Raw genomic sequence first — 15829 nt, forward strand, 5'->3', positions numbered from 1 at the left:
GTTTTACTTGCAACTGGAACATTGCCAGAGCCCCAAAATTTGACTAGCTGCTCAGATCCAAAAGGGGTAACAATACCAATATTACACTCTACCTTTACTGTTTAAAAATGGCATTAGAGAATGATGATCTGATTGCCTTTAAGGAATCATGGCCATGAAGAAATTTTCAGTTAGATCCTACCATAAACATGTAGAAATAAAGGCGTTAATAGCTTACAAAAAAGTGTAAAGTTCCTTCTCTTTATTCAGATTCTGCACAATATACCTAGTCCCTTCAGTGTTGTCCTGTAGTATCTCTTATCAGGATGGTTGAGGGCACATAAACTTTGGCCTTCTGTCTCACAGTACACCAATAGATGCAGTTATAAGACAGTAATTTTAGAATTTAAGCTATTAGGAAGATTTGATCCTGCCCTTGGGTTTGTATAGCACCTACCACAGTGGGGCTCCTGTCCTGATGGGAGCCTTTGAATGCTACCCCACTACATATAGTAAATAAGAAGGTTTCAGAGTAGCAGCCGTGTTAGTCTGTATTCGCAAAAAGAAAAGGAGTACTTGTGGCACCTTAGCGACTAACAAATTTATTTGATCATAAGCTTTCGTTAGCTACAGCTCACTTCATCGGATGCATCCGATGAAGTGAGCTGCAGCTCACGAAAGCTTATGCTCAGATAAATTGGTTAGTCTCTAAGGTGCCACAAGTACTCCTTTTCTTTTTTAGTAAATAAGAAGTAATGCATGTTATGGCCTATCTTATTTTCACACTGTGTTGAATCACTCAAACTGGTTCTTACCAATTAGTTATATTTGTCACAATAAATACATGAAGAAGAATATAAAATCAGTGTTGAGATTCATCCTTTTTTTGGGGGGGGGGGTACATTTAGCTGTTTGTTTCTCTTCCCATGTAACTTTAGTGGTCCTCACTGTTATGATATGCCATTTTATATATGCAGTGTTGTTATGTTGGTCCCAAATATTAGAGACAAGGTGAGTGAGGTAGTATATTTTATTGGACCAACTTCAGTGAGACTTGAAATAAGAGCTCTATGTAAGCTTAAAAGCTAGTCTCTCTCACCAGCAGAAGTTGGTCCAATAAAAGATAATACCTCACCCACCTTGTGTGTCTAATGCCAATTTCTAAATTATTGTGAAGTCATCTGCTATGATGTCAGTTTTGTTACAAATAATACATGTATTCATGTGAAGTAAAGTAAACAATACAACCAATTAATCTATATCTGGAAACTCACACTTAGTCATTTGTGTGCCTACAAACAACACATGCGATAGGAGGAAACATATGTATGGGTACTAGTATTCAGTGCTTCCACTATGGGCAACAGTTGTAAGCAGAAGTGGGCAATTTTGGGGATAGAGTCCAAAACTCTCACTACTATGGAACATTTGAAATTTTTTTAAAAATTGTTTAGTCATGTCAGTATTTGCTTCATAAGCATAATTCTAAAATGGAGATTGTACTGCTTTGAGTTATGTAAACATTTCTATGCTTATTTTCCATGATAATTGCTTTCTACATTTGCTGAGACAATTGCTATTGAGGGAATGGGACTATAGCTTCTGTTTTCAAGCTGTTATTGCCCATTATAAAATGCACACATACTTTCCCATCTAAGAAACGTGCGGGGAAAATACCAAATAAAATATTATAGAAGTTAAAAGATGGTGCTTTCCCTTTTGGTACAGTTCTGTTATATGCCAGAAAGTAGCAACATCAAACAATTGTGTACTAAAGTATTTAATATTGCCACAGCCTTTTGATCAAGGATGAGAGATCATTATTGATAGCTTATAATCTAACAGCAGTTAAGTAACAGAGGGGTAACCATATTAGTCTGTATCCATAAAAACAACGAGGAGTCCTGTGGCACCTTAAAGACTAACAGATTTATTTGGGCATAAGCTTTCGTGGGTAAAAAACCCACTTCTTCAGATGCATGGAGTGAAAATTACAGATGCAGGCATAAATATACTGACACATGAAGAGAAGGGAGTTACCTTACATCCACCGTGATTGAATTGGCCCTGTCAACACTGGTTTTCCACTTTAAGGTGCCAGTGGACTCCTTGTTTTTTTAACAGCAGTTAAGTACATGCTGAATGGAATCTTTATCTAGATATTATACGCTTGTAAAGAGAAAAGTTTTTTAAAACTATTTCCTATCCAGTTCACTCTTGTGTGTTCCCAGATAGTTGATGTATATATCCCTGGATTTTTGCTATAAAGAGTCTCCAAACTAATTATCCTCAAATAAGTGGACGGTGATCATGCTTCTACAGTAATAATTCTTGTGTACGATTCCTGGATACTAGGGTGGTGATTGCACTAGAAATCTATGGATAAATATATTTTAGGACTACTTTTTCCTTGCTGTACTTTTTATTTTTGCTTTGCTCTTCCTGCTTTGTGTTAATACAAGTGTTTGATTCCCCTAGCTTGAAGATGACATTGTTGTCAAGCAGAATTATTTCAGCACGATAAAAAATTTTGCACTTCAGCTCTCTTCTGAAGATTGGATGATTCTAGAATTTTCTCAGCTGGGTTTCATTGGTAAGAAAAATGTCCAGTTTAGTAGTTTGAAAAGAAAGTTCAGCCACAGAATCTCTGATTAATAGTGCTATGACCTCAAAAGTGCCACCTTTATACTGGTAATGGAACAGGGAATAAAAATGGATTGACTTTTATGGCTATATGCTGTAACTATACACTACAATAATTGCGGTTACCTATGGATGTTTGAGTCAGAATTAAGCTATGGAAAATGAGAACACTTTTATAACTAAAAATTAAATTGCTTTTAAAAATATGGAAAATCAAATTTTAAATATGTCTTCTTTCTAATTATTTAATTTTTGGCAAAATAAAAATGACGTTAAAAGAAGATTGCATATGTGAAGCAAAGGGACAAAATCAAGAAAACTCATCCAGCCCAAAGTAAATTTGATGTCTTTTGGCCATTAGAGACCTCATAAGTTTCCAAGGGTCAGCAGCCATAAAAATTAGTCTCTTTTGCAAAAAGATTCTATCCTACCCTCCTGCTACCACTTGAAGCAACCATGTGACTTCCAGAGCCTGTCCCCTTTCTAGGGATGGCGTCACAAATACCACCTGTCATTTACAGTGATTAGGATAATTACAACAATGTTGAGACAGAAAATGCAGAGTACAGAATCTTAGCAGGTTGACCACCACTATGTCATGAGAGTAATTTTAGTGTTGTTTGTTTCCTACACAATAATAGATTTTACTGAGAGGCACAAAACTTACATAAATGCAGCTGAAAGAGCTTTCAAAGGAATTTAACACTTTGAAAGTTGATACAGCTAGAGTCAGTCTGGTTTGATCTAATTAACCATAATGAACTAGAACCACACAATGATAAAACTGGAAACTGATTCAGAGAAGTTATGACATCTTTCCATTAGTTAGTCAACGTTACTGATCCCAAATACAAAGATCATAAGTTGAGCCCAGAACAGGAAGAAGAATCTGAAACGTGGCTAGTGGAATGTAACCCTGAGGTTTTTTTTCATTCTTTTCCAACATTTCAATTAAAGACCCAGATCTCTACCCACATATTTGTTTGCAAAGGAAGTTGTGTCTCAGTTCATTGTATTAAGGTGGTGGGAAACAGTGAATGTAAAATTAGACTCTTGATTTCAGAATTTTGTCAATAATTAAAGAACCTGCATTCCCCTGAAGTCAGCTTAATATCAAATGTGTTTTTAATATGTTCCTCTCATGCACAGGAAGTGAGGGAGATATGATCCTTAACAGGGCTGTATAGCAAGCAGAATGGGTGTCCACTGGGTTGAAAACATCAGCCAGCAACCTTCCCCCAAACCAAAACGGGAGGAAATGGTGATCCGTACTTTGACAATGAGGTGGTAGGATCAAACAACAAAAGCAATGGGGAGACAGGAACCGCCCCAAATGAGAGGAAGAAATTTTCCAGTTCTTAAGCCAGGCAAGAACAAGTGTTCTCTTCATCTTGAGTCACACAGTTAGGGTTCCTTCCAGCTGAAATACCTCCTATTAGTTTCATGGCTCCACAAGGGAGAAGGGTGAGAAGAGGAAAAGGACCAGCCTCGAGTGGAGAGCTAAGAGTTCATTTACTTCTGTCCTCCAAGCAGCTCTGTTACTCCTGCTAAGGAGTTTTGTGTACACCTTGTAACTCTCTGTGACTGCCCAGACTTTATCTCGGGAGACTGGCCTGGAACTAGAATGCCATGGATCTCAATTTCTGGGTTGTGCTGATAAACCTTAATTATGAATTTTACTTGGGTTTTGGAATTTGCTTCACAATCTAACCATTCTCTTAATGTAGATTTTTGTATGAAATTCTGTGGTTTTACAAGTAATGTAAAATTAATTATAGATTTTCTTAATTAGCATAGTATACGCTGGAATGTCTTGTGGCATGCGGGAGCTTGTGATCTGCAGTTTTTTAAGACGGAAAAGGCAAAATATATAAAATCTATCATGTGCTGAATCTTTAGTTTACACTTGCAATTTGGGACATGCAGCCTATAACCCTATGAGTAGAGCCCTATGTGGATACAAAATTTGTATCTGTATCAGATCCCAAACACGGTCCACAGATATAAAGCAGATATCTGCAGATTTCCAGGGCTCTACCTATAAGTAAGGCTACGTTTTAGTCATGGGTATTTTTGGTAAAAGTCATGGCCAGGTCAAAGGCAGTAAACCAGAATTCATGGCCCGTGACCTGTCCATGAATTTTACTATATACCCCTAACTAAAACTTGGTGGGAGGCGGATGAATTCGTGACTTCCATGACCTCCATGACAGACTTGCAGGCTTACCTATGAGTTACTTTTTAAAGTATATTTACAGATCATCTTTAAAAGGGGCACCTTTCTCTCCTCACCCCTACCGTTGGGGAATAATAAATAAGCATTATTTATTACAATTTGCTTATTTCATAGAGTTTCTGGTTAAATCATGAATAAAACTGATTGGAACTCAAGGATTAGAAGTTGAGTTATACCTGATTGCCTGCCTGTTTGTTGGCTTTTCTTTATATGGATTCTGAAAATAATTACTTTTAAAACTAAATTAATTAATTGTCTCCAGCTGCTCTCTCCTTTTTATCTCTTGCTTTCCCATGTGTTATATTTACTGCTTACTCCATTCTGTAACCATTTCATTCAGATGTTATTGCTAGTAGGCCTTCAGCAGGATTTACCCATGACTACACCACATCTTAACAGTGTTTTTTATTGAGAGAGTTAAATCAGGAGTCTAATGCTCCCAATTTAGCTACTTATTCTATTTTTAAGTTGAATGAATGTAGTATTCATGAAAGTGTGTGATTAATAGGATTGGCTAGAGACATGTAGACATAGTGTAATCATCCACAGTGCAAAATTCTTCACACAGTTATCATTATTCTTGATTTGCCATCTCTGCTATTCCATTTCTGGTTCTTTATGTGGACACATACTACAAGTTGTACAATTTTGGTAATGTGAAGAAACAAAGATGTTGGGGCAGCCAAATAAATCATTATTTATGACTTGGGATGAGATTTATATCCAGATCTCAAAAGGCTAGCATATTGATGGCCTGTTATATCACTTTGTCCCTATTGATTTAACATAGAAAAATAATAATTGAAATGTTAATAGAGATGTGGCTTTAGCGTACACTGTTGAAAGCCTTAGCTAGCTTACAAGTTCATTTATAAAAATGGTGTTTTGTTTTTGTTAAAATTTGTCTTGGCTGTAAGTCTTATTTATGCATACATCTAATCTGTTTTTTTAAAAAGTGTGATAGAAAAAAAATTGTTTATACACAGAGGTGACAAATTCATCCTTGTTGATGAGGGGTTTTAACTGACAGCCAAAAAATATTAGAATTCTACCATCCATACATCATAACAGAAGTTGCATTCTCTGTATGCTGTGCTGAATATGTAGTCGTTAAGTGTTGTCATTTAAACTAAATAAATCACTAAATAAATTATAAAGAGTGGAATTCTGTGCTTCACCTCTAAGAAGCACAGCACAGAGTCATCAGTTTTGAGGGAGAGGATGCCCTCCCAATTTTGGGCTGCTGGGCAGTCCATGGTATATCATAGACAGCTCTGGGGTCCTGTCTGAACTATGGCAGCCTCTCTGGCAGCCTGTGACCTGCAGTTTGCACAGCAGAGATTCTGAGCTCCAAGTGCTACAGCCCTGTCCTGGACATGTCCCCTATGCCAAGGCTTGCAAGGGAGTCCTCTGAAGGCAGCCTTACAACTGTATTCCACAGTTCCTATGTTGGGGGAATTCTCCCATGGCTGGATCTAGAGGTTTTTAGAACCCCTAACATGAAGGGGCCATGTAGCACGGGTGAGGTGCTCACTCAAGTTTTTAAATTTTTTCCAGTTAAAATATTGAGAACAAAAAGTTAATTCTGGATGAGTTTGGAGTCTAACAACACCAGCTGCCAGACAGATTCAGTCGATGGATCCATTTTAATATTAGTCATAGAACTTCAATAATTTACAGAATATAAGCATAAAAAATAGTTTAAAAGTTTTTCACTTTGAATGTGTTTCTGGAGATATAAAATTGGTTTTGGAAACATTCTGATTTGTGGCTGTAATTAACTCTGTGTTTAAAACAGTGTTTTTACTAGAGATTTTTAATGAATTATTTAAATATCTATAATTCAGAGACGAATGAAAACAAAGTTTTTCCTCTTGAATTGTATCTTTTACATTAATACTGACCAACTAAATACTATGCAGTCAGAATAGTATAAATTTACAATAGAGTTAAAATATACTGAGAATCCAATGAACTAATAAATTAATAGAAGGTCATAATAGGTAATAGTAAATTTTCCACTGTATACCTTTTTTGAATCCCAAACTCTCATTTGCCCTCTTCTCTATATAAACACAAAATTAATATTTTTAATATGGAGAAATAATCTTCAACATTGTATTGCTAATGGTTTACAGAAATCTGGTCCTATTTTAAGTTTGACTTTTGTATTCTAAAGTTCTCTGTTCTTGGAATTGTTGAAAAATTCTGTATTTACATTGAGTTGTGTTTTATTATGCAAGTTGAGTATTTTAAAGATGTTGGGAGTTGTAAGATTGTAAAGAGCTATTTTGTGAAGTTTTCCTGTTTATATAGTTTTGCTCAACTTGTTGACATGTCCCTTTGTGATATCAGCTGGGATTTCCAATTGTGAGATGGTAATACAACTTGCCTTAGCACAAACAATATGGTCTCTGGGCTCGTGATCTCAAAAGAGTTGTTTCAGAATTACTATTATTAATTTAGAATAATATCTTTACAGGTAAAATGTTCCAATCTCCAGATATCACTCTTATTGTAGAGTTCATATTTATGTTTTATAAGGAGAAACCTATTGACTGGCTCTTAGATCATATACTCTGGGTGAAAGTCTGCAACCCTGAAAAAGATGCAGTAAGTTCAATTTTTGTTATGTAGCTTTTAATGTCTCTTCTTGATAAAAAAAAAATAAAAACAACTTTATTTTCTGTGAATCTAAGAAGTAGTATGTGATATGCTGATTCTTTTCATGGTTCCTTCATATCCCAATACAAATTTCAGTCTATTTTTAAATCTGAATCTGTGAGAAAGTTTTGGAGACCTCAGAGATCAGAGAAATTACTTTCTTACATTTCTTAATGTTTCAGATTTGGGAGGCTTAGAAATGCACTTTTGGGGGGAAAACAGAGGTCAAAATTTTTTGTGCCTAGCAGGCCTAAGATAACTAGCAGTTACACTATCTATATTTAACATTCTGCAGCAAAATTATTTGAGTCCACTTTAATTTTTGAAAATAATTATAAAGGTTCATCCTAATAGCTCAATGGTAGTGCTCAATACTTCAGTGAAGGAATCCTTCATTGAATATACAGACTTGGAGTAAATTCCTGGTCCCTTTGAAGTCAATGAAAGTTTTTCCATTGACTTCAGTAGGCCAGGATTTCATCCAGGGTTTTTTCATCTTCAGACTATCACATCCCTGTGGAGGTAGTTCTTGTAGCCCTATAGGGAGTACCTCATGTAGCCACACAGAAAGCTCTCACGAACAAGGTAAGCTCCTCACGAACAAGGTCAGCTCCCAGACTACTGCCCTGGGCAGCACAGCATGGGGAGCAGGTGGCCAGCCCTCTGTGAAGGAAGAAGTGGTTCGGGACTATTTAGAAAAACTGGATGTGCACAAGTCCATGGGGCTGGATGCATCGCATCCGAGAGTGCTAAAGGAATTGGCGGATGTGATTGCAGAGCCATTGGCCATTATCTTTGAAAACTCATGGTGATCGAGGGAAGTCCCGGAAGACTGGAAAAAGGCTAATGGTAGTGCCCATCTTTAAAAAAGGGAAGAAGGATGATCCTGGGAACTACAGGCCGGTCAGCCTCACCTCAGTCCCTGGAAAAATCATGGAGCATGTCCTCAAGGAATCGATTCTGAAGCACTTAGACGAGAGGAAAGTGATCAGGAACAGTCAGCATGGATTCACCAAGGGAAAGTCATGCCTGACTAATCTAATTGCCTTCTATGATGAGATAACTGGTTCTGTGGATGAAGGGAAAGCAGTGGACGTGTTATTCCTCGACTTTAGCAAAGCTTTTGACACAGTCTCCCACAGTATTCTTGTCAGCAAGTTAAAGAAGTATGGGCTGGATGGATGCACTACAAGGTGGGTAGAAAGTTGGCTAGATTGTCGGGCTCAACGGGTAGTGATCAATGGCTCCATGTCTAGTTGGCAGCCGGTATCTAGCGGAGTGCCCCAAGGGTCGGTCCTGGGGCCGGTTTTGTTCAATATCTTCATAAATGATCTGGAGGATGGTGTGGATTGCACCCTCAGCAAGTTTGCGGATGACACTAAACTGGGAGGAGTGGTAGATACGCTGGAGGGTAGGGATAGGATACAGAGAGGCCTAGACAAATTGGAGGATTGGGCCAAAAGAAATCTGATGAGGTTCAACAAGGACAAGTGCAGAGTCCTGCACTTAGGACGGAAGAATCCCATGCACCGCTACAGACTAGGGACCGAATGGCTCGGCAGCAGTTCTGCAGAGAAGGACCTAGGGGTGACAGTGGACGAGAAGCTGGATCTGAGTCAACAGTGTGCCCTTGTTGCCAAGAAGGCCAATGGCATTTTGGGGTGTATAAGTAGGGGCATTGCCAGCAGATCGAGGGACGTGATCATTCCCCTCTATTCGACATTGGTGAGGCCTCGTCTGGAGTACTGTGTCCAGTTTTGGGCCCCACACTACAAGAAGGATGTGGAGAAATTGGAGAGAGTCCAGCGAAGGGCAACAAAAATGATTAGGGGACTGGAACACATGAGTTATGAGGAGAGGCTGAGAGAACTGGGATTGTTTAGTCTACGGATGAGAAGAATGAGGGGGGATTTGATAGCTGCTTTTAACTACCTGAAAGGTGGATCCAAAGAGGATGGATCTAGACTATTCTCAGTGATAGCATATGACAGGACAAGGAGTAATGGTCTCAAGTTGCAGTGGGGGAGGTTTAGGTTGGATATTAGGAAAAACTTTTTCACTAGGAGGGTGGTGAAACACTGGAATGTGTTATCTAGGGAGGTGGTGGAATCCCCTTCCTTAGAGGTTTTTAAGGTCAGGCTTGACAAAGCCCTGGCTGGGATGATTTAGTTGGGATTGGTCCTGCTCTGGGCAGGGGGTTGGACTAGATGGCCTCCAGAGGTCCCTTCCAACACTGTTATTCTGTGATTCTATGATTCTCTCTGTCCAGTGAAGAAGCTGTATTGACTAGTTCCATTAAAAAATCTCATCCAGGTCTCATTAACCAAAAGAATGATGGCTACAATAGGGAGTTTTGAAGGTGTGTGGGGGAAACCTTAGGAGTCCTCTGAAAAAATATTTTAAATTATCTGCTAAAATTGGTAAAGTATTTACATATATTGTAGAATTGCTGCAGGTCTTTAAAATACTGGAGACTCCTTGTTCTACCATAGTAACATTAGGCAGTCCTTTAACCAATCAAAATTTTGCTCTTCAAGGTTATGGATTCTTCATTATGTTAGTCACTTAAGAGACATTTTGTAATTATCAGTGGTGCTTTGCTAGTGTGGTGGATCCTCAAGAGGACTCTTATTACAATAAAAAAGCTTTATCTCCAGGGTGCTATTCTGCATGTGTGTTTGCCTGCAGTGTTTCCAGGTTAACTTTACACACTGCTTTTTTTGGCTGAGGTTTTTGTCTGTGAAAACTCTAGGGGTAAAATTCACCCATCAGTGAAGGGGCCAAGTGTAGCTGAACCACTTCAGTTCTGCTGCATGGGCAGGGCAAGTGTTGAGAGAGAGTATATTAAAGGGTCTCTGTGTATGGCACAGTTGGCATGTAGACCAGTATAGCTGGAGAATATGGGGCATGTGAGCAGATTGCTCTAAACAGAATACTTGTAGTCAGAGTATAGTCCAGATTTATCCCATACTTGAGAATTGGATTTCCTGGTACTAGAAACAAGAATTAAACATCAGAAATCTCAACCTGAGTTTTCTGCCCAAGTTTGATATGTCTAAGTATTCCTGCAGGTGCCATTAATTCCACCTTCCTTATATCCCTATAGAGTTAACAAGCCCCACTTGCAACAATGAATGAGCAGAATTTACTCAGCAGCTTTATGCCAGGTCCAATACCAGCTAGGTAGGGTGGATCGACAGGAGAGCCCCATTAGTATTGTCACGGGGTGGAAAGGGGAGAGAGGAGAGCACTATGTCTGAGACTATACAGACTTACTGGTCACATATCATCATCATATGGAGGCTGTACAGAAATTCCCATTTGACTCAAGAAGTGGTTATGGTGGGGTTACAGGCTGCCCTGCACCCACCTACTGATTGGTAAATAATTTCTCATGTAGTTCCTCTGTACAGAGCCCATTTATTCAGGCTTTTTGCAGGAGGAGAGGAGTACATTTTAACCAGAATGAATAGCCCAATGGTGCTCTTATGCAATGAAATAAGATAGCATCAGGAATGAAGTATATAGTTCTAGTTTCTTGTAATTTGTTTTGGTTCATGAATCATGCATTATCCTACAATTTCAATAAAAACTCACTGATCTTTCTTTATTATCTTTGTTAATGTGAGGTTTTCTTGATTTTATTTTAAGAAACATTGTGATAGACAGAAATCTAATCTACGAATACGCTTCAGGCCTTCCCTTTTCCAACATGTTGGCCTGCACTCCTCCCTAGCAGGAAAGATCCAGAAACTCACGGTTAGTAGCTAAAACTTCCTTTCCCTTCCATATCAGACAGGATTGATAAGTGATTTTTCATCAGATCAGAAAATTAACTTTTTGCTATAGTTTAGCATTTTCAGGTATAATATATTATACTCTAGTTGGAATTAAGCCTGATTAAAGCTGACTACCATAGAATAGAAGAATGTCTAGGTCAACTCATATATTTTTATGACTCCTGCATATAGTCTCTCATTTTAAATCTCTAACCTTTTATCTGTAATACTGTGACCTTTTATTCATCAATACAGGGTCTCAGATGTACAATGGAGAAAATGGATAATACATTAGTTGCCCTTTGTTTTCCATTTGCTTTTAAGTACTAGCAAAATTAGCCACTAAGGAAAAGAGACTGCCTGACCAACTTAATAGCATATTTGTCTTTCTTTCAATTAGGATAAAGACTTCCTGAAACCATTATTACATAAAATTCATGTGAATCCACCGGCAGAAGTTTCTACATCTTTAAAAGTCTACCAAGGACATACACTGGAAAAAACCTATATGGGAGAGGATTTTTTCTGGGCTGTTACACCAATTGCTGGGGATTATATCCTATTTAAATTTGACAAACCAGTCAACGTAGAAAGGTTAGTAATCACTTGTCTTTTGGTCTTACAGCTAAAGATGCTTGCTAAGCAAGTATGCTTGAGGATAGAATTGAGGAAAAATAGATTAAACATAATGAAAAACTAATTTCATACAAGGTGTCAGATGAAATGGATACTTTGCAGTTCAGTTTAAAATGTGCTTCAATCCACTTTGTTCTTCATAGTTGACTCTGTATTTTATTTAGAGTATTTTGCTACAAAATCTATTTTTGTAACCTTCTCCAGAAGTATAACACCACAGCCAGTGCCCTGCCAGCAGTTAAAAAGACTGCCAAATTGAGTCTGTTCCAGTCGGTTGAAGGTGACTTTTTTTTCAAGCCTTTTTTCAAACTTTTTTTTAAAGATGGAAAAACTAACAGTAATTTTGTTTAAAGTACATCAGAAGCAGGAAGCCGGCTTAACAGGCAGTGGAACCAGTAGATGACAAAGCTGTTAAAGGAGGATTCCGGGAAGACACAGCCCTTGCACAGAAGCTAAATGAATTTTTGCACTGATCTTCAATTCAGAGGTTATGGGGGAGATACCCACATCAGAGCTATTTTTTGGGCAACAAATCTGAAGTACTGTCCCAAATTGATCTCTGTCAGTAGAAGAGGTTTTAGAACAGATTGATAAACTAAACAATAAGAAGTCACCAGGACCATATGATATTTACCTTAGCGTTCTGAAAAAATTCAAATATGAAATTGCAGTACTACTAACTATAGTATCAGGTTTCAGAGTAGCAGCCATGTTAGTCTGTATTCGCAAAAAGAACAGGAGGACTTGTGGCACCTTAGAGACTAACAAATTTATTTGAGCATAAGCTTTCGTGAGCTACAGCTCACTTCATCCGATGAAGTGAGCTGTAGCTCACAAAAGCTTATGCTCAGATAAATTTGTTAATCTCTAAGGTGCCACAAGTACTCCTTTTCTTTTAACTATAGTATGTAACCTATCACTGAAATAATGTACTTGATTACCTGCTGCATCTGAAGTCCTCTGGTCTTTGTCAGTTCAGTGAGAGTCCATCTAGCATGCATCTCTGCAGAACACCTTCCAGTGGATGGATTTTCTATCTTTTTTCACAGCCTGTCATTTCCAGATTTTAAAAGGGATTTCTTAGCATGTACCATCCTGTGTCTGATCCATTACCTTCATGAGACCTGAATGCTGTCTTGCTTGTTGGTTCCCTTTTTGAACCTTTGATAACATCTCTGAAAACCATGTTCTTGTTGGCTGTTAGCTCTGCAAGGAGAATCTCAGAACTGCAGGCACTTTTAGCAGACCCTCCTTTCACAGTTTTCTGCAAAGACAAGAGGTCTCTTGGGCCGCACTCCAAGTTTGTGCCTAAGGTGGTATCAGCATTCCACCTCAACCAGAGTATTATCTCCCACTGTTCTTTCCAAAATGTCCTAGTTCCAAGGCCAAAGAAAAGCTTCACATCTTAGATGTTTGGAGGGCTCTGGCATTTTACCTCAACCACAAAAAGTCTTTCAAATCCTCTGCTGGACTCTTTGAAGTCTCTGCTGAAAGGATCAAAAAGGGAATCTGTTCCAGCTCAGTGTATTTTATACTGGATTTTTGACTATATCAAGCTTTGCTATGATCTTGCTAAAGTCCTTACTCCACCATAATAATGGCCCACTCCACTAGGGCTCATTCCACTTTCAGTCTTTTTTGAGCAACATTCCTAACATTTGTTAGTCTCTAAGGTGCCACAAGTCCTCCTTTTCTTTATTTCTGTAATGGACATTTGCAAAGCAGCAACATGCTCAACTGTACATAGCTTCTCTAGATACAATATTATTACTCAAGCTTCCTGGGATGATTCCTGCTTTGGCAAATCAGTCTCTCTTCAGATAATGCAAAATCCCACCACTTATAAGAAAACGGCTGGTGAGTCACCCACAGCGAAATGTATGTGTGCACAGTCACTCAGAGGAGAAAAAATGGTGTTTTAGAACAATGAAAAAGAACAGTAAGCCTGCTATGTTGATTTCTCAGAGGAAGACACATTTTAACATACATGTAATCTGATTATTCTATAGAACGTTCCTTTTTTTATTTTTAAAAATCATGTAAACATCAATCAGTAAGAGAAGATTATCAAAACCAGAGCCGTTTTAAAATCTATATAGAGAGAGACGAAACACACACTATAACCTAAATAACAAGAACTACAACCATGATAAAAAAGGAGCTTGGAGTCCAGAAAAACCACTAATGCCGAAATCCTGGCACCATTGAAGTCAATGGCAAAACTCTCATTGACTTCAGTGGGGCCAGATTTTCACCCCCGGGATTTTATAAATAGATCAAACAGTTCACTAGGCACATAAAAACAAGACAGAAAAAAAACCTAATACTTTTTCCAATTAAGTTAAAATGCAGTTGTACGTTATACAACAATAGACTCTAAAAAAAAAAAAAAAAAAATCACATTGTAGTTTAATTAAATTAAATAACACCTGTCCAGTAAGTATCACCCATCGATAGAGAATTTTAATTTAAGGGAAATATTATTTCCTTTTCTCTAGTATAATTGTAGTTGTTTATATCGAATTACCAAGAAATGAATATAAAACTAAACTTTATGAAACTACAAGTGATGTTCATGTAGTTTCATGAACTACATGATACTGATCAGTATCAAGCTCACTAGTATCTTTACAGGCCAGCTGTGAAGAAAGGAAAGCCTTGTCTTCATCAAAAGTGTAAAATAAGTACATTTTATAAGTACATAAAATTTGAAAGGACATGAGTCAGAAACCTAAAGACAGAACTTGAGCTGAGAGAAACAATAATTAATTCTCTCAACCAGCATAGATTTTTGAAACACTGGAAAATACAGTTTTTATTTTGCTAGAAAAGATTACTTCTATTTCCTGACCTGATTTATGAGCCTTGCACAATCAGTAGCTGATCAAAAAGGGTACAATCAGCACATGCTTTTGCAAAAGAAGAGATGAAGAACTGCTTTTAGAGATTAAACAGTTTAAGTATGTAATGGAGAAGATTAAAATCACAAATGGAGGTTAAAAGTATTGACATAGATTTGTACAAATGGTTGAGGTTTTTTAAATGACACCAGAATTAGGTAGTTATTAACCCTGACCCCATACTCCATACAAGGAAGGTGTCAGGGATAGAGCAGCTTTCTACAGTTTCATTTTTATGAGGTAGCTTGATGTTACATTTACAAAATAGAAATTAATATTACTTTTCATTGACAAACTTATTTTAGAATTTCCAAACTTCTGCATGTTTAAATTTGTAACTAAAATATTCTTGTACAGCTTTTATTTTTAAGAGAATAATTTAGCAATTTTCACTTCAGTTTGGAATAATATACGTGTGTGTGTGTGTGTGTGTGCGCGCGTGCGCACGCTTTCCTGAATTTTAATGTTAAATAATGATTCTGAGGCTATTGTGTAGAAATAGCAGATAGATGAGACACTATTGTTAGTGATTTTAGTGACAAGAAAAATGCCACTCAAGCAGAAAAAATACATATTTCCAATGTTCCTGTCAGGATTCCCTCCCCACTCTGAACTCTGGAATACAGATGTGGGGACCCGTATGAACAACCCCCTAAGCTTATTTCTACCAGCTTAGGTTAAAAATTCCCCAAGGCACAAATCTCTTTTGTCCTTGGGCAGTATGCTCCACAACCAAATGATTTAAACAAACATTCAGAGAGGGACACTTGGAGCCCAATCTCCCCCAAAATATCCCCCCAAGCCCTTACACTCCCTTTCCTAGGGAGGCTTGAGAATAATATCCTAACCAGTTGGTTACAAAGTGAGCACAGATCAACCCCCCCCTGGGTCTTAGGACACTGAAAATCAATCAGGTTCTTAAAAGAAGAATTTTATTTAAAGAAAAGTTAAAAGAATCACCTCTGTAAAATCAGGATGGAAGATAACTTTAC

The 15829-nt window shown here is 37.7% G+C and overlaps 1 protein-coding gene across 6 annotated transcripts in view; it reads left to right on the forward strand.

Moving 5' to 3' along the window:
* MGAT4A (alpha-1,3-mannosyl-glycoprotein 4-beta-N-acetylglucosaminyltransferase A) overlaps nt 1-15829 on the forward strand; it is a 138923-nt gene that overhangs the window by 98459 nt on the left and 24635 nt on the right. For all 6 annotated transcript variants that reach the window (XM_037898565.2, XM_037898579.2, XM_037898576.2 and 3 more), the window contains 4 exons: nt 2458-2572; nt 7341-7471; nt 11174-11281; nt 11702-11895. In XM_037898565.2, coding sequence (XP_037754493.1) covers nt 2458-2572; nt 7341-7471; nt 11174-11281; nt 11702-11895 — 548 coding nt within the window. The remainder of the gene's footprint in view (nt 1-2457; nt 2573-7340; nt 7472-11173; nt 11282-11701; nt 11896-15829) is intronic.

This window comes from Chelonia mydas, chromosome 1, assembly GCF_015237465.2.
Source record: "Chelonia mydas isolate rCheMyd1 chromosome 1, rCheMyd1.pri.v2, whole genome shotgun sequence".
NCBI lineage: Eukaryota > Metazoa > Chordata > Testudines > Cheloniidae > Chelonia > Chelonia mydas.